The sequence below is a fragment of the Suncus etruscus genome, chromosome X, assembly GCF_024139225.1.
Source record: "Suncus etruscus isolate mSunEtr1 chromosome X, mSunEtr1.pri.cur, whole genome shotgun sequence".
Lineage (NCBI taxonomy): Eukaryota > Metazoa > Chordata > Mammalia > Eulipotyphla > Soricidae > Suncus > Suncus etruscus.
The window spans coordinates 30,117,166-30,139,725 of NC_064868.1; the positions used below are offsets into that span (position 1 = coordinate 30,117,166).

At 38.5% G+C, this 22,560-nt stretch overlaps 1 protein-coding gene across 1 annotated transcript in view; it reads right to left on the minus strand.

Moving 5' to 3' along the window:
- Positions 1–22,560, minus strand: part of DMD (dystrophin) — a 2,686,579-nt gene that overhangs the window by 444,720 nt on the left and 2,219,299 nt on the right. Inside the window, exons 56-57 of the mRNA XM_049766737.1 lie at positions 22,316–22,488; positions 1,124–1,280 (exon numbers count right to left, since the gene is read on the minus strand). Coding sequence (XP_049622694.1) covers positions 1,124–1,280; positions 22,316–22,488 — 330 coding nt within the window. The remainder of the gene's footprint in view (positions 1–1,123; positions 1,281–22,315; positions 22,489–22,560) is intronic.

Below are 22,560 nucleotides of genomic sequence, written 5' to 3' on the forward strand. Positions count from 1 at the left end.
AACATTTTATAAGTACTACAGCAGCACTGTGGTTACTTTTACAGAGCAATTCTTGTAGCAATACTTCATCAAATATTTATGAATGAAATAATTCATGGCTGAGATTTGCTTCAAAATAATAAAGAATAGGGTAAAAGTACAGAAATAAGAGTGACCATGAATTGATAATGCTTGAAGTCTTGGTGAATACATGGGATATTAGAATAGGATTATATCTGCTTTTTGGTATGTCCAGGGTTTCCCATAATAAAACGGTTTTTTTTAATTTCCAAAAGAAACCAGCAATTTCTTAAAGATATTATTAATGCAGACACTTATGACATTTAAAATATAATGGCATGCATTATGTATGCTTGGATTATAAGAGTAAAAAAGGATTTCTATTCAACTTAATTTCAATTGAAACATTTAAAAATAGTCACTAGAGTAGTAAGAGTCAGATAGGAATTAACAAGGGTTTGGATGAGACAGGGGTCAAGGGCATTGGGTTTATTGGTAGCATAGAGGAGTGTTATAGTTTTATATCCCAACCACAGAGTCAATAACAATGAAAGCAGGATATTCAAACTGCAATAACCAAACTTAAACATGTACCTGTTAGGGCCAGAACGGTAGCACAGCAGTAAGGCTTTGCCTCGCACACAGCTGACCCAGGATGAACCCAGGTTCAATCCCAGCATCCCATGTGGTCCCCAGGCCAGGAGCAATTTCTGAGCACAGAGCCAGGAGTAATCGCTGAGCACTGCCTGGTGTGGTTCAACCATCCCCAAAGTGCCAGTTAAAGAGGCTGGCTTAGTGGTGTTGGGGGGTGTCAGTCAACTATGGGTGGGAGGGAACCTGGGAATACTTGTGGCAGAAAGTTCACATTGGTTGCAGGATCAGTGCTGGAACATCATATGCCTAAAACTCAACTATGAATAAATATACAAGGTACTACTGGAAAATGTCCTAGGGACCAGAGAAATAACACAAAGTTTGTAATTCATGCTTTGATCCTGGAGTCCCAGGTTCAAAGTTCAGAATCTCATGCTTGTCTCTAGCTAATGATAGATATGATCCCTAAGCACTGAACTGCAAATACCCCTGCAAGGACCACTGAGGGTGCCCCTTTCAAATGTCCTACCCTGTGCACATCATTTTGCTTCTGAACTGCTGAAAAATCGCCTCCAATAGGAGCCTGACGGTTTAACTCATCATCTTTCAGCTGCAGCCACACCAGAAGTTCCTGAAGAGAAAGGTGTAGGCGTTTCCACTGGTCAGAACTGGCTTCCAAGTGGGACCTGAAAAATAACAAAAGCAAACTGTCAAAATATGAACAATCTCTGAGAATTCTACAGATGCCATTGTAGGTTCATTGGCTTGATTAGTTCCACTGTGGATAAACGTACTGTGAACTACAGAGCAGCCCTTAATAAAAATCTGGCTTTTGAGAGCCACAAAATGGGGTATATTGATGACAATTTTGAGGAAAGGCAGTGTTTAGCCATATGTTTATTTCCACATGCAGAATATTGAGATTTTTTGGCATGAAATTCACACTGGAATACATTGCTTTCCCAAAGAGTTACAGTCAATGATTCTCAATGTTTCTGCTATAAAAAATTTGTACCCAATGACTAATTTAAACCACTCAGTTTTCTTGTGACTCATACTAGTACTGGAATTCTTTCTGCTTTGAGAAATGGAAAGGTCTCTCCCCACATTTTTGACTTTTCCTTTTATACACCCTAGGCAGCCTCTTCCATTGACTCCTTCCATCTGGCATCTGTTCCTTTCTGCTCCTTTTCCCATATGCTTCTCCTTTCCCTCTACCCTTCTTTAGTCTTGTGTACCTGGGATTTGTTTTCACCAAGTTCCAACATTTTCTGCTTTGTTTCCTTTGTGTAAAATGTACTGATACAACAACTCACATGGAAAAGTAAAATCAGACATTTGCCTGAAAGCTTCCCCAAACATGAATAAGTTAAGCAATAGACTGAACGTTTTGCCATCAATTGTATGTAGAGCATGTTAATCTGTAGAATCCATTTTAGAATATACAAATGAATGCCTGTGCTATAAAATCGACATTTCACTATGAAGATGAGACTCTATTAAATAAATCATCATCCAGGAAACTGCAAAGAACTATCTTCAGGTAAATCAAAACTTATGCTACATTGCTCAAACATTATAAGCAGCTACTAATTGATTAATAAAAAATTAATGTGGCCAACACAAATGATATAATATACTGTTTTATACTGACAAGATTAGAATGTAAAGTGACTGTGTAGAACAATATTTCTCTTGGCCATTCAGTAACTTAACCTGACATTTCAAGTACAATTCTGCTGTGCTTAGTTAAACAGAATCACCAAATTGCACTGAGAATTAAATTCCTTCAAACTTTCCTAAGGATAATTTAATGATACATAATTCTTTAAAATATAAATACAATAAGCATGCACTTAAATTCAAAGTCTTTATATAAAATGAGGAAAGAGGGCAGAAATATAGGAATAAAACATTATTTACTGTATTACTTATGATTGACACAAATTAGAAATGACTTAAATATTCAATGTTGGGGTAATTGTATATTCATGTTTGTAATGGTGAACTCATATACTGCAATGTTCAAATCCCCTAAATCCTATGTATTATTCAATGTGATGACACAGGCAAATATTTATGGATGCGGAAAAGATCAGCCTGTTAGTTTTAAAGTCAGAAAGCAGGATACAAAATGAAATAGAATCTACTTTCTAAACCCTTTGTGTACATACACATATTTGTGTGCACACAATTGACTATGCATGAAAATATTTTAAAAGGACAACTAGTTTACCTCCCAGAGGTTGAACTTATAATTGATTTTAGTTTTCATTTGAGTGACCTCAAAGCGAGGTTATTTATCAGACAGAGTTAATTGTTCAAAATACTAGGGGCGGGCCCAGAGAGATAGCACAGCGGCATTTGCCTTGCAAGCAGCCGATCAAAGGTAGTTGGTTCAAATCCCAGTGTCCCATATGGTCCCCTGTGCCTGCCAGGAGCTATTTCTGAGCAGACAGCCAGGAGTAACTCCTGAGCAATGCCGGGTGTGGCCCAAAAACAAAAAACAAAAAACAAACAAAAAACCCAAAATACTAGGGGCATTTGTTATGAAGAAATTAACCAGGAAATTGGGGTTGGAGAGATAGCACAGTGGTAGGGTATTTGCCTTGCACATAGCCAACCCGGATGGAATGGGTTCAATTCCCAGCATCACATATGGTCCCCCTGAGCCTGCCAGGAGAGATTTCTGAGTGCAGAGCCAGGAATAATCCCTGAGTGCCGTCGGGTGTAGCCCCCACATACAAAACTAAACGAAACAAAAAAAGAAATTAATTAGGAAATAGAAACATGATAATGCAAATAGCATAATGTATAATGGTCATACCACTTGCTGTTTCCTCCCCCTCTCCTTCCAGTTATCATTTCTGCATGAGTAAGTCAAACTGAGAAATCTTGATGCAATGTGTTAGCTGTTAAATAACATGTAATGAGTATTGGTTACAGGGATTCCCTGGAGTGTCTGGAATTTGATGTTGGGTTCCTTTGAGAGTGAAATAAGCTATGAAGAAGAACATTTAAAAGGTAAGTAGGAAGAATAGTTCAGACCCAGCAGCAAATGGGAGAAGAAACACTGATGCAATAGTTATTGACTTCTCCTAAGTTCCAATAGGCAGCAGGGAGTAGGAGAGGGGAAAATCGAGGAGAATGTATGATGCTTGGCATCCCACAGTATCGAAATCAAACATCTCTATTTGATTTCCTGTGTATCAAGAAGAGGGAACTGTACAGGGTGCTATGCAGGGGAAGCCTCAAGTTCAGTTCTCATTTCAGAAGATAGGCATACAATTATGTTATCAGTTAATCAAGTACTATCTATTACTTTGTTAAAGAAACCCTTTGTACCCCCTAAGAAAGAAAAATAGCTCTGATGAGACCTAGAATTTCCCCATTTCAAAATATTTCAGAAAAACTCCATAGTGCAAGTACATAGTACAAGTTAGGGAGATTATTCAAAGCCAGGTAGCATCTAAAGAGTTTATGGAACAGCAGAAAGAAAACTTGGAAGTACAAGAAAGAGCTTTTCTTGGGGCTGAGTGAAGAGATAAGAGTCATAGTTGTAATAACACTGAAAGATTAAGACATCACAATCTGTATTGTCACTATTAACCCTGACTATGGTGATGGCAGCGAGTGAGCACAATTTCAGCTCTCTTACAAAAAATAACTGTTAGACAAAGAACAGACAGAAAACTGGGCCAGAGAGATAGCATGGAGGTAGGGCATTTGCCTTACATACAGAAGGATAGTGGTTCAAATCCCGACATCTCATATGGTTCCCCAAACCTGCCAGGAGCGATTTCTGAGTGTAGAGCCAGGAGTAACCCCTTAGTGCTACCGGGTATGACCCAAAAACCAAAAAAAAAAGTATTAAAAAAAATGGGCACGCAGTCCTGCCTACATTAAAATGTGTAAGTACTCCTGAAAATATACATCTGAAATATGGTTTAAAATTAGGTATTGTGCCGCCCCAGGGACCCCGGCGGGCCGGCTGGAGGAGTGAGTGAGGGAATTTCTGTCTCTTTGCGCCGGTGTCTGGGTCGGACCCTTTCCCCAGGGACCCCGGCTGGCCGGCTGGAGGAGTGAGTGAGGGAATTTCTGTCTCTTTGCGCCGGTGTCTGGGTCGGACCCTTTCCCCAGGGACCCCGGCGGGCCGGCTGGAGGAGTGAGTGAGGGAATTTCTGTCTCTTTGCGCCGGTGTCTGGGTCGGACCCTTTGGCGGGCCGGCTGGAGGAGTGAGTGAGGGAATTTCTGTCTCTTTGCGCGCGGCATTTGGGACGGACCCTTCCCCAAGGAACCCCTGCGTGCCAGCCAGAGAGGGTTGAGTGACTCCCTTCCCCCAGGTGGGTGACTAGAAAGTCAAGTTGAGCGACCCGAACAGACGGGAGAGATAGGGCCAGCCATCTGGACTCGCAGGGGAACTAGAGCAGTCCACCTCCCTGGACCCTGGAGCGGACCAGGGACTCCCCAAGGGTGAGGACAGAGCCTGAAGGGTTGAACTGAGGGAACCCTTCAAGGGAGGCGTGGAGGGGGCGGAGCTCCATTGACTCCCAGAGAAAGGAGGGGGGACTGAGAGCTAGGCTCAACAGCGCCAGTAACCATTGTGGCCAGGAGTGGAACTGCACCGCCGACAGAAATAAGGAGCAGAAAGGGACAAGACCCACAGCAGGAAGGCTGCACTCTAGGTAGCAAAGGGGAGGAAAAAGGGCTAGGCCCAACAAACTCACCCAACAGGCCCCTCTAGAAACACCTTCAGGAAGGGGACCAAAGCAGGCCAAAATTAGAAGCCACAGCACTCCAAAATACACCATTAAATACAAAGAACAATGCGTAAAGCAAGGAAATCGCTAATAACTGGAGACACCATGACAAACCCTATCAAATTTCCAAGTCCACCAAAGCGCACAGATCCACGGGAAGAAGACCTAAAAGCAGTCATGAGGAAGGAAATGCAAGGATTACTAAAAGAATTAAAAGAAACCCTAACAACCGAATATAAAAAATCCATGGACGAACGAATCAGCCAAATTAAAGAAGAAATGTCAAAGAACATGAGAGAGTCCATACAAAAAGAAGTGAAGGAATTAAAAGACAAGGTAACAAGCCTTACGAGCAGAAACACAGAGTTGGAGAAGCACATAGAAGAACTCGAAGGAAAACTGCAATCAAAAAATGATCAAGAAACCAACAAAGAAATAAAAGGCAAAGCACTGGAAGGAAAAATCCAATATCTAATCAACAAGGACAAAAGAAACAATCTAAGAATTGTGGGTATACCAGAAGGGGAGGAAATAGGGAAGGGGGTAGAACAGGTAGTCGGGGAGATAATAACAGAGAACTTTCCCACCCTCTGGAAAGACAATTCAGGACAAATCCAAGAAGTCAAGAGAGTCCCTAATAAAGTAGACCCCAATAAACTCACACCAAGACACATAATAATCCAAATGGCAAAAAACAAAGAGAAAGAGGAACTCCTGAAAGCAATAAGGGAGAAAAAAAACCTCAAGTACAAAGGAAAGGACATAAGAATCAAACCAGATCTCCCATTTGAAATAATTCAAGCAAGAAGACAGTGGAATGACATATTTAAACGACTGAATGAAAGAAATTTCCAACCCAGGGTCCAATACCCAGCAAAACTATCATTCATATGGGAGGGCAGACTAAAAACATTCTCAAACATGAATGAACTTGAACTATTTGTGCAAACTAAGCCGATCCTAAGCGACTTACTCAGAGAAGAATTACACAATCCAAACCCCTGATTGTAACAACAACCACTCCACACAATACAACTGCACAACAGTCCTCTCTATCAATAATTTCCCTAAATGTAAACGGACTAAACTCTCCAATTAAAAGACACATAGTAGAGAACTGGGTTAGGAAAAATAAACCGGACTTCTGCTGTCTGCAAGAAACACACCTACAGCTACAGGATAAGCACAGGCTTAGAATAAAAGGATGGAAAGTAATTATTCAGGCCAATGGAAAACAAAAAAGAGCAGGGACAGCCATTCTTATATCAGACCAAATTGTATTCAACCTCAAGAAAGTGATCAGAGACAAAGAGGGGCACTACTTACTGGTCAGGGGAACATTAGATCAAGAAACACTAACCCTGGTCAATATCTATGCACCTAATGTAGAGTCACCAAAATATGTGAGGCAACTACTGGCAAACCTGGAGAAACACATGAAGGGAATTGTGATAATAGTAGGGGACCTCAATACTCCACTATCACCACTGGACAGATCCACCAAACAGAAAAATAGCAAAGAAATAAGAGCTCTAAATGAAAAATTAGAAGATTTAGGGCTAATAGACTTATACAGAGCCCTCCATCCCCAGAAAGCAGAATACACATTCTTCTCAAACCCACATGGAACCTTCTCCAGAATAGACCATGTCTTAGGATACAAAGCCAACCTATGTAAGATCACAAAGGTAAGGATAATTAGAAGTACCATTTCAGATCACTATGCAACAGAGCTTAAAATTGATGTCAAGAAGAAGCAATGGAGGAAAACTAATACCTGGAGACTAAACAACATGCTGCTTAACAACAGCTGGATCAAAGAACAACTCAAGGAAGAAATAAAAAGATTCCTTGAGACAAATGACAATGAAGAGACAACATGTCAAAATCTATGGGACACAGCAAAAGCAGTAATTAGGGGGAAACTCATAGCAATACAGGCCTATGTCAAGAAACAGGAAAACAACAAAACCAACAGTTTAAAAGATCACCTCAAAGAATTGGAACAACAGCAACAGAGAAATCCAACCACAAACAGAAGGCAAGAAATAATAAAAACCAGAGCAGAAATAAACAATATCGAAACTAAGAAAACAATAAAAAAAAATCAATGAGACCAGGAGTTGGTTTTTCGAAAAAATAAACAAGATAGACAAACCATTGGCGAGACTCACCAAAAAAAAGAGGGAAAACACCCATATCACTAGGATCAGAAATGAAAGGGGAGAGATTACAACAGAACCCCAAGAAATACAACATATCATGAGATCATATTATGAACAACTATACTCAAGTAGGCTAGAGAACCCAGTAGAAATCGACAGATTCTTGGACAAACACCCTCCTCCAAGACTGGAAAAGGAAGATCTAGAAAGTCTAAACAGACCAATCACTTCAGAGGAAATTGAAGAGGTAATTAAAAAACTCCCTAAGAACAAATGCCCAGGCCCAGATGGATTTACAGGTGAATTCTATCAAACATTTAAAGAAGACCTATTACCACTGTTCCAAAGGCTTTTCCAAACCATAGAAAAAACAGGAATCCTCCCCAACTCCTTTTATGAGGCTAATATCACACTCATTCCCAAAGAAGGCAAAGACACCACCAAAAAAGAAAACTACAGACCAATCTCACTAATGAACATAGATGCAAAGATACTCAACAAAATCCTAGCAAACCGAATCCAACACTTCATCGAAAAGATCATACATCACGACCAAGTGGGTTTCATACCAGGAATGCAAGTTTGGTTCAACATACGCAAATCAATAAACATGATACATCACATCAACAACATGAAAGACAAAAACCACATGATCATATCAATTGATGCCGAGAAGGCATTTGACAAAATCCAACATCCTTTCATGTTAAAGACACTCAGCAAAATAGGGTTAGAAGGAACCTTCCTCAAGATAGTTACAGCTATATATGAAAAGCCTACAGCCAACATTATACTTAATGGCGAGAAACTAGAAGCATTCCCACTAAGGTCAGGAACTAGGCAAGGCTGTCCACTCTCTCCACTCTTATTCAATATAACCTTAGAAGTGCTAGCAATAGCAATCTGACAAGAGAAGGGAATCAAAGGAATTCAAGTAGGGAATGATGAACACAAGCTAGCTCTATTTGCCGACGATATGATGATATACATCAAAAACCCTAAAGAGTCCACAGTAAAACTCCTAGAAACAATCAACCAATACAGCAAAGTGGCTGGATACAAAGTCAATACACAAAAGACAGTAGCGTTTCTATATACAAACAATGAAGTTGAGGAGAGAGAGATTAAAAATACAATCCCATTTAAGATAGTATCAAAAAATATCAAGTATCTAGGAATAAACCTTACAAGAGAAGTGAAAGACCTTTACCAGGGAAACTTCAAAACACTTCAGAAAGAAATTGAAGAAGATCTAAAGAAATGGAAGAACATCCCATGCTCATGGATAGGTAGAATTAACATAGTCAAAATGACTATCTTACCCAAACTTCTATATAGATTTAATGCAATCCCTATCCAAATTCAGACACAATTCTTTAAAGAAATAGAACAATCAATCACAAAATTCATCTGGAACCACAAAAGATCCAGGATAGCCAAACACATACTGAAAAACAAGAAGCTGGGAGGCATCTCCTTACCTAACTTGAAACTATACTATAAAGCCATAGTAATTAAAACAGCATGGTACTGGAACAGAGACAGGAGCTCAGACCAGTGGATCAGAACAGAATTCCCAGACATAAACCCCCAGATATACAGCCAACTAATATTTGATAAAAGAGGCAAGAATCTGAAATGGAACAAAGAAAGCCTATTCAACAAATGGTGTTGGTACAACTGGAAAACCACATGTACGAAAGTGAAAATTGACCCATACCTCACTCCTTATACAAAAGTCAACTCAAAATGGATCAAAGACCTTGAAATCAGACCTGAATCTATAAAGTTTATCGAGAATAAAATAGGCAGAACACTCGAAGACCTATATATCAAAAAGGTCTTTGAGAACGGAGCACCAATGGCAAGAATGTTAGCATCAAATATAAACAAATGGGACTACATCAAACTAAAAAGCTTCTGCATGGCAAAAGAAACCCTACTTAATGCAAGAAGACAGCTAACAGAATGGGAAAAAATCTTTTCACTTGACATATCAGATAAAGGGCTGATATCTAGAACATACAAAGCACTCAGAAAGCTGAGCCCCTCAAAACCAAATAAAGCCATAGAAAAATGGGGAGATGAAATGAATAGACACTTCTCTGAGGAAGACAGAAGGATGGCCAACAAACACATGAAAACATGCTCACCTTCACTCATCATCAGGGAGATCCAAATCAAGACAACAATGAGATACCACCTTACACCAGTGAGGTTGGCTCACATCAAAAATAATGGAAACAACCTTTGTTGGCGAGGATGCGGTATGAAAGGAACTCTCATCCACTGCTGGTGGGAATGCCCCCTAGTCCAACATCTATGGAGAAAAGTCTGGAGAGTGCTCAAAGAACTCAGAATTGATCTGCCATTTGACCCAGCAATTGCTCTACTAGGCATATACCCACAAGATGGAAGGACATTCATTCCAAAATATATATGCACCCCACTATTTATTGCAGCACTCAGTATAATAGCCAAATCTTGGAACCAACCTCGATGTCCAACAACAGATGAATGGATCATTAAGATGTGGTACATATACACAATGGAATATTACATGGCAGTCAGAAACGATACAATCACAGACTTTGCAGCAACATGGATGGACCTAGATCATGTTATATTAAACGAAGTAAGCCAGAAGACAAAAGATAAACACAGAATGGTAGCACTATTCTGAAACACCTAGAACACATAGTTTATACACAAATAAATCCTATCAAATAACAGGGTAGAAACTCCGAACACTGTAATAGTCAGCACAGACGTGGGAGCAGTGTCCAAAATACATGAAAAAGGAACAACGCAAACTCTTGACTACACATTATACCACAAAGAAAACAGCAACAACAGAAACGGCAGCATAGAGAGAACAGGTATGTAATCAGACTTCTACAACAAAGGTCCACAATAATCCCTGAGAGTTCATATACAGGAACACAAGTATAGAACACCAAGGGAAATCACGGACTACAATGGCAACATACCATAACACTACCTTTTAATGCCTTTATCTTACTATACTTTAAATAACCTCTCAGCTTTTCTGCCCACAGGTGCCCTTGGATACAAAGGGCGGACAAACTAAGGTGGCAACTCGGGATACCACACGGGATACCATACCTTGCTTGCACTACGAGATGGCCACAAGAAAACTCTTTAACATACACTTTATCTTTAGGTAATACCTTCATTTAGGAATTGAAGCACGTGACCAGTCAGACCACTGAAGCAGTACCTGAGACGTACAGACTTAAACTACAGGCTCTATTCTTCGAACACTTTCAATCAAACCAGCATTCCCTTGCTATTCTCTCCCCTCTCCTCACTACTTTTTTTTTCTTTTTCTTCTTCTATTCTGCTCATTACTTTTCTCCCTTTCTCCCCCCCTTTTCTCTCTAAGGTATTTTCTCTTTTCTCTCCCTTCAAACCCTTCCCATACACCTTCCCCTTTCCCCCCTCCGGAAATCCAACTATCCCCTCACCCCTCAATCCCATCCAGATCTCCCACCATATTAAAACTCCTCTCCCCCAGTCCTTATTCTATTAGGCATCAAGATCGACCTCCTACCCAATGAACCAGTACCCAGCACCCAGGCGAGAGGACACCCAGATAAAACCACACCTCGTCTCCTGAAAGAAAAGACAGCCAACTCCCCTATGGACTCATGCTGCGAGGCCCTCCCGACCAACTCCCCCTAACGCGAACTGCTCCTTGAAACCGGGCCTAGATCCAAAAGTATCCCCAATGCAAGAACTCTTCCAAGACCCCCCTGCCGCAAATATTTACCAATCTGAAGAAGGTCAGGGGGTGGGTTAGGAAGACGCCTGGGAACCCACACACCACAAGAAAAACCCAAAAGACAATGGGAAAAACTGTACTTCCAACATAGGCATAAGACCTGTAATACACCACCTCTTTACCTGCCCTCCCCCAAATGTAAGGTAGTCTTTTGCACCACTTTGGTCCCATAAAAATTTCGCTAACTCATTTTATTTCTTTTTTTTTAAATTTATTTATTTATCTTTTTTTTAAATGTTTGTCCTTCATATATATTTGTGAGCACATACAGTTTCAATCCCCCCCCCTTTTTTTTTTCTTCGTTTTTTGGTAGGTGACCTGTGGCTGTTATCCCATCAGTCCACCCACGAATACACAGACATTATAATGTAGCACCACTTCCCCCTACAAAGGCACACTAAGTAAAGGGGAAATTTTACATTAAAAAAAAAATAAAAGAGAGCTCTTATCTACTAGAGATAGGAACTCATAGTTATTTAAAATATAGGGATATCTCCTGCCTTGAAAATATGTCATGTGGAATCGAATTAGACCTCAGGTGAGTAGATACCATTCATCCAGCCTTGAACCCTGGATCTCCGACATAGAAACGGCACAGCTCTCCACAACAGCTGCAGGAAACAAACTCCATCCAGGACGGCCTTAATACGACGAGACCAACAACAAGGCCCACCTCTAACATGATATCCTGACAACGGGGAAAATGCGATCATTTTGACCTTAGAGCAGATTAGCCTACCTTACCAACTAACGACAAGACAAAACCAGAAGTCTTGGCTCCCTTTGGTAGGACAAAAACCCAAGATCGGGATTTACAGATGACTGGCTGCTTGATTCACGACCAGACTGTATACATCTTGGGACCAATAAATAAGCCCTAGTTTAGGGTTTGAACTATGACCTGCACAAGAATCATGATCCCCAGCCCCAAAGATCCGGCAGAGACAATTATAACGGAATGGGGCTTTTGGGAGCACAAAGAAAGATGCTATCTTAGGTGCCACCCTAGGCTCAGTGCAAAGACCAAGATCATCAACCACAGAAGATGGGTTAAAATGACACTGAGGTAACAGAACCTCTAGAACCACAAAGACTGACTTCATCATAAGTCCCACCTCGGGATCTGTACAGATATTGAGACCTCTAAACACAGAGCAGAAGTCTTCCACACACCAAAGGAAAAAAAAAAAAAGAAAGAAAAAAAAAACAAAAAAACAAAAAAACACCACCGGGAAAGTAAAGGATCCTGAGCAATGTCTAGAGTTGATCCCATGACAGTATGCTCCAAGGACGGAGAAATCCCATATCTCTTAGGCCAAGTGAATTCTTTTTTGAATGACCCCAATATTTACTGTGCCAGTGCAGGAGGGAAAAAAACAAAAATACAAAAAGCACAAAACCTTGGTTATTTTTTTGATATAAATATATATAGTACCTTCATTTATTATTGTTATTATTATTTTTGATTTACCAATCTATTTTGGTCGATTTCTCTGTTTGGGTGTGATTATTGAAAGTGTAGTCCCCAATTATACTTATTTTTTTTATTTTTTTTTCTCTTCCTTTCTTCTCTTTCGTTATGTGCTATGCCATGTTTCTTAATTCAAGACCATGGCGTGATTTTTGTTTGTCTGTTTTTGTTTTATTTTTTTTTCTACTTGTTTGTTTGTTTTGTCTGCTCTGTGTGGTACTTATCGAAATAGCTGGAGCCCTCACTGGATATTTGACACTTCTTTTGGTACTAGTGGAGTGTTTCACCTACTTTTTCTCCATCTCCCAGAGTGATGATGAGAGCCTTTAGAAGGACTCCGCCCATTTTCGGGGTATTAGACTCTTACCCCAGTTTATTGCTTTTTTCTCCTTCAAACAAAACCACGCAACTTGAACTAGCTAGTCCTGACTCCAGATAGAGGGGGAAATAAGGGAGGCATCAGGACCAAACAGGTGGAAGACTACTAAGTAGTGGGTTAGATACAGAGGGGACCACATATTCTAGCCGCCCTGGGGTGAGGGAAAAGGAAAAGGGAGGTAGGATAGAAACGGAGGCGTAGGGATGACAATTTGGCGATGGGAATCCCCCCTGATTTTATGTAAATATGTACCTAAAATATTATTGTCAACAATATGTAAGCCATTATGATCAAAATAAAAATTTATATTAAAAAAAATTAGGTATTGTGCCAATTTGAAAAGGTTTTGGGGGGCCCGGAGAGATAGCACAGCGGCGTTTGCCTTGCAAGCAGCCGACCCAGGACCAAAGGTGGTTGGTTCGAATCCCAGTGTCCCATATGGTTCTCCGTGCCTGCCAGGAGCTATTTCTGAGCAGACAGCCAGGAATAACCTCTGAGCAACGCCGGGTGTGGCCCCAAAACCAAAAGAAAAAAAGGGTTTTGAGCTTCATTTATAACCATATTCATGAAACCTCCCTAGGTCTTTACAAAACTTTTGGGTAGTTAGGTTGGAGGTACAGTACAAGGGCCAAGAAGGTTCTTGGCTTGCAGGCAGACAACCAACCCAGATTTGATCTCTGCCTCCACATATGGTCTTCTTAGCCCCACTAGGAGTAACCCCTGAGCACAAAGCCAGGAGTATTTCTTGAGCACCACATGGTGAAGCCCCCAAACAAAACATACACAAACACAAAAAGTAAACAAATTTCTGGATAGTCTGCTCAAAAAGTTCTGTTCTAGGTACTCCGGGAAGATCTAAAGGCTATTCTCTTAAGTACACCCTGGACTGAGCCACTACCAGCTAACATGCCAGTCTCCTGAGCCTTATCTTAGTGTTCACACTATTTCCCTTTCACTGCCATTTACATAGATACTTGTATTTTTGTAATATGTTCTTGATTCCAAATATCATAATGTGACTCTGTGTGATTGTCGTGAGGCTTAAGTAGAACCACCACACCCCAGTGGAAACTAACACTTTGAGAACTGAACCACACATTACATAGTATTTACAGCTATGGCAGGACAGCAGAAACATCTCGGTGGGCCAACCATATTATTTGCATGCAGGAGGCCTGGGTATGATCCCTAGCACTGCATGGTTCCCTAAATACTCCTGCCTTGAGACATCCCCACTATCTAATATAGCATCACCAAAGTAAAAAAAAAAAACCTACAAAATGGCATTAGGTAATATTTCAGAATATTTGATTAGCTCAACTGCACACAATAATTTTTTTCTGTGTCTTGCAAAGCATGAAAGTGAAAGATATGACATAGGGACAAAGCCTTAAACTAAAGTCTTTTAAAGGACAGAGGATGCTGAGTAAATAGAATAAAAAGGCAGTCAGATTATTGCTCTTGTTTTAAATGAACATTTATATGAAGCCTCCCAAAACCAAGCTATAGTTCTCAGATTTCAGTATTTGTAAGAAACATATTTGAGTCACTTATTTAAATATGGACTGCCAGGTTCCTCCACAATTTTTGTACATTTTTACTTTTTTTTTTCGGGCCACACCCGTTTGATGCTCAGGGGTTACTCCTGGCTAAGAGATCAGAAATTGCCCCTGGCTTGGGGGGACCATATGGGACGCCGGGGGATCAAACTGCAGTCCTTCCTTGGCTAGCACTTACAAGGCAGACACCTTACCTCTAGTGCCACCTTGCTGGCCCCCAATTTTTGTACTTTTATGAAGAATATGTACTTGCAGCATAGACTATCACAATTCAGCAGATCAACTCCTTCACTATTTATTTTAAACATATTGGAGCATTTCATGTATGTTCTAAAGTTACTTGTTGGTTTCCACAAGGCAAAGGTGTCATTTGTCAGCAATATGATTTTGAAAGAAATCTAAGTGCTCAGAAAATGTGTTCATCTATAATGCCAAACATTTGAAGTGTTTTAAAGATAAGTTTCCAAGATCAGAAAAAGCTGCTCTTTCCCTTTTGTTGTTTATATGTGTAGATCAAATATTCCTAATTGTTAACCATGTTTGAATTTAGAATATCCCTTTCTGAAAATGTTTCTGTATTTGTAGTAATGCTTTCCCTTTGTTTTTAACACAGGCTAGTAAGACTTGAAAGATACTTTATTATTGTCTAACTTTCTTACAAATGTGGAACTGATATAGACAGTTGATGCATATAAATTGCTTTAAACATTTTTAGACATGTAAAATGAAAAATATAAATCATTACAATAAGAAACTCTTTACTATAGTGGTTTCTATCAAGCATTTTAGATACCTGAGCAATAGAAGTTTTCCAAATTGGGAAATATTCACTACTCTAACCTACTCAAAAAAAATAAATATTCACTAGTCTAACCTACTCAAAAAATAAAATAAAAGATGTTTGAAAGGACACATTTAGCTTCTATACAATGTTCAGTCATCTTTATTACCAAAGACAAGAGCTTAGTGGTTATGAGCATTTAACAAGGCAAGTGCTAATCTTTAATAAGCACATAGTTCCTACAATTTGTAAGGTTTGAGTAAAGTACTGAACCTTTAGGTGTGTTGAGATATGCTGCATGGTCTTTAAGAATCTCTTGGATGCTTTTTGTCTCTCTTTTTTTTCTCTTCCCTCCTGCATAGCCATGGTAAATATTGGGGTCATTCGAAAAGGGAATCCCCTTGGCCTAAGAGATAGTGTTTCTCCACCCTTGGAATATATTGTCATGGGATTATCTATAGACTCCTTTCAAGTTCATTTACTCTCCCCTTGGTGCTTTTGCGGATATTTTTTTTGATACTTATTTTTGAACTGTTGTGGTGTTACACCTTCTTTTTTCCCCATTGTCTCTCAAACCGAGGAGCAATTCTAGAAGGATTCTGCCCATTGTCAGCGTAGTTGATTTTTACCCCATTTTATTATTTTTCTCTTCCTCAAACAAAACCACATAACTTGAACTATCTAGTCCTGCCTCCCAATTAGAGGGGGAAGTAATGGAGGTACCAAGACCAAACAGTTATAAGATCACTAAGTAGTAAACTAGACACAGAGGGGACCATTCATTTAGCAGCCCTGGGGTGAGGGTGGAGAATATGGGAACAGAGGTGGAGAGAGGACAATTTGTTGATGGGAATTCCTCGGATTCAATGTTAAAATGTACCTGAAATATTACTGTGAACGATATGTAAGCCACTATGATTAAAATAAAAATTATATTTAAAAAAGAATCTCTTGGATGTCAGAACTCTAAGAATCATAGGGGCTACAGAAGTGATTCCTATTTCTCTAGACACAAATATTTCAAGTATGATTAGTTGATGTCTAGTTTGAAATTCTTTTTTTTTGTTTTTGTTTTTGTTTTTTCAGGCCACACCCGTTTGATGCTCAGGAGTTACTCCAGGCTAAGCGCTCAGAAATTGCCCCTGGCTTGGGGGGACCATATGGGACGCCGAGGGATCAAACCGCGGTCCTTCCTTGGCTGGTGCTTGCCAGGCAGACACCTTACCTCTAGCGCCACCTCGCTGGCCCCTAGTTTGAAATTCTTAGTAAAACCTTATTCTAAAAGGAAAATATCTTTAAAGAAAATTGTAAAAAATATTGAAATCATTTTTCACTTTGACTTCTTTTATAAAACTAATGATATATTCCTCTTTATCTTAAGTACTCTTGGTAATAAGATAGTATTTAAGCATACAGATAGAAAAGGTGAGAATGCAGAAATAATAGAGAACCACAGGAATAAAATGGAACTATGAGGCTTTAAATAAAGAGTGAAAATTAAGCTCAAGAGAAGCAAACATTTTTTTCCAAATAGGGGCCACGAACTTTCGCTTTCAAACATAATTAGCATTACAAGAGTAATAAAAAAAAGTAAAAGATTCAGTATACGACCTGTGTTTTTCTCTAAGAGGTAGACTCTGCCTGCTTTTGATTTCTTTCTTTTTCATTTTAAAAATCCTCTAACTACTAAAACTAATTATGCTTTAGGAGATTTATTACTATTCCAGAGAATATAACATCGGTGTTCTTAATTATCAACTTAATGTTCAAAGTTTCAAATTATTTTTCATAACACAAGTTTCATCCCCCCAAATATAAATCTTGTTGAAATTATGTTGACAAGTGGTCCTTAGTTAATAGTATGTTTAACAATTTATAAAATACAACTGGATTACATCAATGTCTTCATACATGTTTCTAACATAAAATAACTTCACTTCTAAGATGCTTATATTTCAAAAATTAAAATGCAATGTTGTGGACATGAACGACTAGATAATAAAAATACTGTCTTCAACCAATGAACATTGTTCACCCAATATTCTGAGTTTGGATCATGTAACCAACCACTCTGTGTGCCCATATATGTATATATGTATACCTATGCATTTTAACATGTTTTTGATTATATATTAGATTTTTGAGTCATACTAGGTGGTGTTCAGTGTTTGTTGCTGGCTCTGCTCTGAGGGGTAACTCTAGGGAAGGGCTCAGGGATCATATAGGGTAGCCAGAATTAAACCCAGGATGAATGTGTACAAGGAAAGTGTCTTACTTATACTATCTCCCATATAATCTCCAGTTAATTTTGTTTTGGGGCCACACTGGTGGTGTTCCCTACTATACTATCTTTCTAGCTTCATACATATTAATATGTAAGCAAGTTTTTCCACTTTTACTTCAACTTGAAACAGTTAGTATTTTACTTTCTTTGATGGCACTCAACTATCACTGGACTTTTACTTATACTTCTTTGCACTTGTAATATGACAGTGTATGTGGAATACATCATATTAAATGTAAAATCCTACTCAACAATCCAATTATTATTTTCTCTCAGAATTATTTTACTTTTTTAGACTATAATTTTGAACTAATAAATTCCAATTAAGTATAAGAAAGTTATGGATAATGTTTAATAATCTGAAAAGTCTAATAAATAGTGCTTGAAGAACTAAAGGCAAAGAATTAGAGAATTATGTTTCTGGTTAAACCTCTTCACTTTAGTACAAGTCTGAAGTTATCAAGTGATTTGTTATGTGTTATGTACATGGTAGTTAGTAATAGAGCCAGAAAAAAACTGTCACCCAAATATTTTCTACTCAACAGCCCAGAACTCTTTCTCCTTAACCTCATTGAAAGCTTAAAGCAGAGCTCCTCAAACTTTTTAAACGGGGGCCAGTTCACTGTCTCTCAGACCATTTGAGGGCCAGCATATAGTTTTAAAAGGTCTATGAACAAATTCCTATGCACATTGCACATACCTTATTTTGAAGTGAAAAGGGGAACACATACAATAATTAAAATGAAGAACAAGTAAAGTTAAATCAATAAACTTACTAGTATTTCAGTAGAAGCTATGGGATTGCTTTTGGCCTGTTGCAGTTTGAGGAGCCCTGCCTGATACTGAGAGGAGTCAAAAGACAGAGATAAGGAGGGGAATTGGAGAGGGTGGCATGTAGCCCACACTTGTGCATTGTGGGCCTGGAACAAGTTGGCTTCTAAGCAGGACAGGCAGCAGTAGCAAAAAGAAACCCACAAGCCAGATAAACGTTCATAGCGGGCCACATGTGGCCTGCAGGCTGTAGTTTGGGGACCCCTGACCTAGAGTTTTGGGATTTTTATCTTCATCTAATTTTGCAGAAAGTAGCAAGCATAGCCCTATTAAACTCATGAAGACTTAAAGGAACTTGGCATCAAGTGTAAATGAGAATAGCACAGGAAATACATGGTGAAGAAAGAGTCCACAGAGGAAAATATAAACTTTGGAATATATGAGTGAAAATTTTGAAGATGTGAAAAGATGGTGTTCTAGGTGTCAGGACCAGTATACATACTCCTATCATAGAATGAGGAAACTGTGGGACAGTTGGAACAGGTTAGAAAGAATAATATTGACTCACAAATCCTATGATGAGAAGTAATTTTATAGCTGCTTGGTGAGGTAATAATTGGAATGCAAAAGAAGAACAGAGAAGAGAGGGTTCAAGGCTTATTGGGTAGTTTGTAGAATAAAGAGGAACTACTAGAGACTAGATATAATTGTCATGAGAGCAACACTTTCTTTTGTCTACTTCATTCACTCTGAGAATCTCAGTGCCTACATGTAGTAAACAATATATGTTGAAATAATAAAATAGGGGAAAAACTAAATATGACACCAAAAAGAAGTTCAACCAAATAAGAAAGCAGAAAAAAAGGACCAAACAAATAATATGATAGCAATAATTCAGGAAAGAATATTCCTTTAAATGCGTGTAATAAATTGTCAAGGAAGGGACCAAAGCAAATGTATCAATATGGATGGACATGCTGAAAGCTGAACAAGAATTATAATCACGGGGGGGGGGGGGATGTTGCAAAACAGAAGGGAAATCAATGAAAGGACATAAAGTATATGTGGATTTGAAAGCAAAGGAAAGCACTTATGAGCCAATGAAATGCAAAGAGCATTTTAAAAGTTATTTGGATCTAAGTTTTTTCATGAATGATGGTTATTGTGAAATTAAGCATTAGTGCATTAAAAATCTTGTTGAAATAGGGTTACAGAGTACAGTGAGTAAGGGGGCACTTGTCTTGCATATGGGCAACCTGAGTTCAATCATTGGTATCTCATAAGATCCCCCAGGAACCCCCGAGAGTGATTTCTCAGTGCAGAAAGAGAAGTAATTGGTGAAAATTGCAGTATCTACTCCACCAATCATGTTGAATTATAAAAACAGTTTTTATATTTTAATAATTATAAATCAATGAACCACTATCATTCTTTAGTATGATAGACTATAGCTTGAGAAAACAGAGGGTTTTTATTTTCCAGAATAATTTTGTAACATTTTTATAAAATGGTACCTTAAATGAAACAAAATATCCCAACAACTAAAGGCTAATTAGTTGCTGACCAGATTTTCAGTGTACATTTGCAAGTGTCAGAATTGGTTCTGTAGCTAACTCTTCTATTGTGCATATATCCGATTTCATAACTATCTCAAATTATTACTTCAACTATGTTCCTCTCAACTGAACCCTGACATTCAGGATGGACTGGCTGATACCCTCATTTTAATCACAAGTCAGGAAATAAATGGAAGCATTTTGGTGTCAGAATTTTTTCCCTGCCTTTTTTTCCCCAGAAGAGTTGGCTTATTACATATCGAGGATTGTTAGAGGCCTGTTGAAAATGCTATTGATATGATTATATAAAATCTAGAATTCACAGCACCTTAGATAAGCTAAGGTAACTTTTCTACTTGATTAATGACAGCAAGAATTAAACTGCAGTAGCTGGCATATGGGAAATTGCTGAGAATGAAGAGCCCATATTTTGGCTGACATGCTGTTTGCCGCCTTCAATTCTCCTTATATTTCATCAAGTTCATATGAAGGAGAGAAAAGGTGCTGAATGATGTGGAGAACAGTTTTAGCACCTTTTTTTGCTCCAAAAAATAAATTTCTTTTCTTTATTCACCAAACATCTTTCCTAGCTCTCATGTTTCATTCCTTGTAATGACAGATATTATGAATATGGCCTTTGACATTGTACATACTCTGAGGATTTAAGCTAGAAAAACTGGATATGGCCTCTGTAGCTTTGATGATGCCAATTTATCAGCAACGCCTTGATGGCACAAAGAGGTTGCTAAAAATGACTGTGAAGGTGGGTGGTGGCAAATTTGAGAAATGATCATTTATAAATAATTATAAATCCTTTTCTAACCACAAAATATGCTTTTAACTCACCCTTTCACTTATTATATATTTTATATCAAAGTTAGGCAAGTATCTTTTTCTTCTTCCTTCATATTTTATGGCTCAACAGATCACTAAAAGCTCAAATTCCCCATGTTCATATCTCAGGTTTACTATAATGGAAAAGCTAGTGAACTTCTCTATACTTCACTTTCTTCAAATGCTGAGAGGATAAAAAGAGAATTTATCTCTTGGTGCTACTCAGAGCACTAAATAATTAGTCAACAAATCTAAAGTCTCAGGTCACTAGAAAGAACTGGTAGCATCATGGAAGGAGAGTCTCTAGCCAAACAATGGTAAATTTTCACAAAAATATTTTCAATTTTTGGTGTTATGGTTCTTTCCCAATATTGATGTGAAAATGGTACATGCCCAATTTTGGAAAAACTTAGAAAAATTTTCAAGAGGAAAACACAAACTCCTTCTTTAATCTTAAGATGTAGCAATAATATGTACATGAAATAATGAGGTTATTTCTCCTAAGTACTAGGAAGATCCTCTTCTTTAATCTTCTACTATCAACCCTCCTTTTTATACAAAAGAAAACGCAATGCAGTCTTAGAAAGAAGTGAATTAGGAAAAGCAACTGGTAACTCCCCACTCACTGGACTTACAAGGACACACTTAGAAACGCTGAGAAATACTCTTACTGTCTTTGCTCTTTTTTCTCCCTTGTTGAACTTCTGAAAAAATACAAGAGCTTCCTTCTGTTATCCTTACAGCAATGCCAAAATACACGCGTTAACTTCTTAAGACAATACGCATCAGGGTACAAAGTAGAAAAGAAGGACATAAAGTGTAGCTAGGGTTTGTGTCCACAGAGAATGTGGTAAGGGAACTGAAGAGGATGCTAAAGACATCCTCTGACTTCACTGAAGGTACCCGAGCTGAAGAGAGGTCTCCTCTAAACTGTTAATTAAAACACATTATGGAGGTTAAAAAATGCCCTCTGTTAAACATTTGGAATAATGCCAAGAAGCAGTCCCATAACAAATATACATTAATTTTATTTTTTTCTTGTCTAACCCTGCAAATAAGCCAAGAGAAAGAGCTCTATGAAATTAGGATAACTGTGTTCCTCATTTATATTCACTCTAATGTCTTAATATGCATCTCTCCTGTGGTTATAAAACATCACCATTTTAATCTAATCTGAACCCTCAAGTATCATCTCCATCTGATCAAATGAATGATTCATTTATTCAAAATAAAATGAATCATACTGAAATTGGGTAATTTACATAAACATATGAGATATCAGCTACTTGTGCTAAGAAAACGAGGGAAATTTTGCCATTTTCATTCCTATCTTTTTTGTTCTTAATCTTTTCCTACCTAATGTTGAGAGATTTTTTCCGCAGTTCACTCCACTTGTAGTTCATATTATCCAAACGTCTTTGTAACACGACTGCATCATCAGAACCTTCCAGAGATCTCAGGATTTTTTGGCCATTTTCATCCAGGTTGTGATATATATCCGTGTGAGCTTCAATTTCCCCTTGGAGGTCCTAAAAGGCAGCAGGAAGAAAACGTATACAATTACCAATCAAGGGAGGCCAACTAGGAAAGTAAATTTGGAG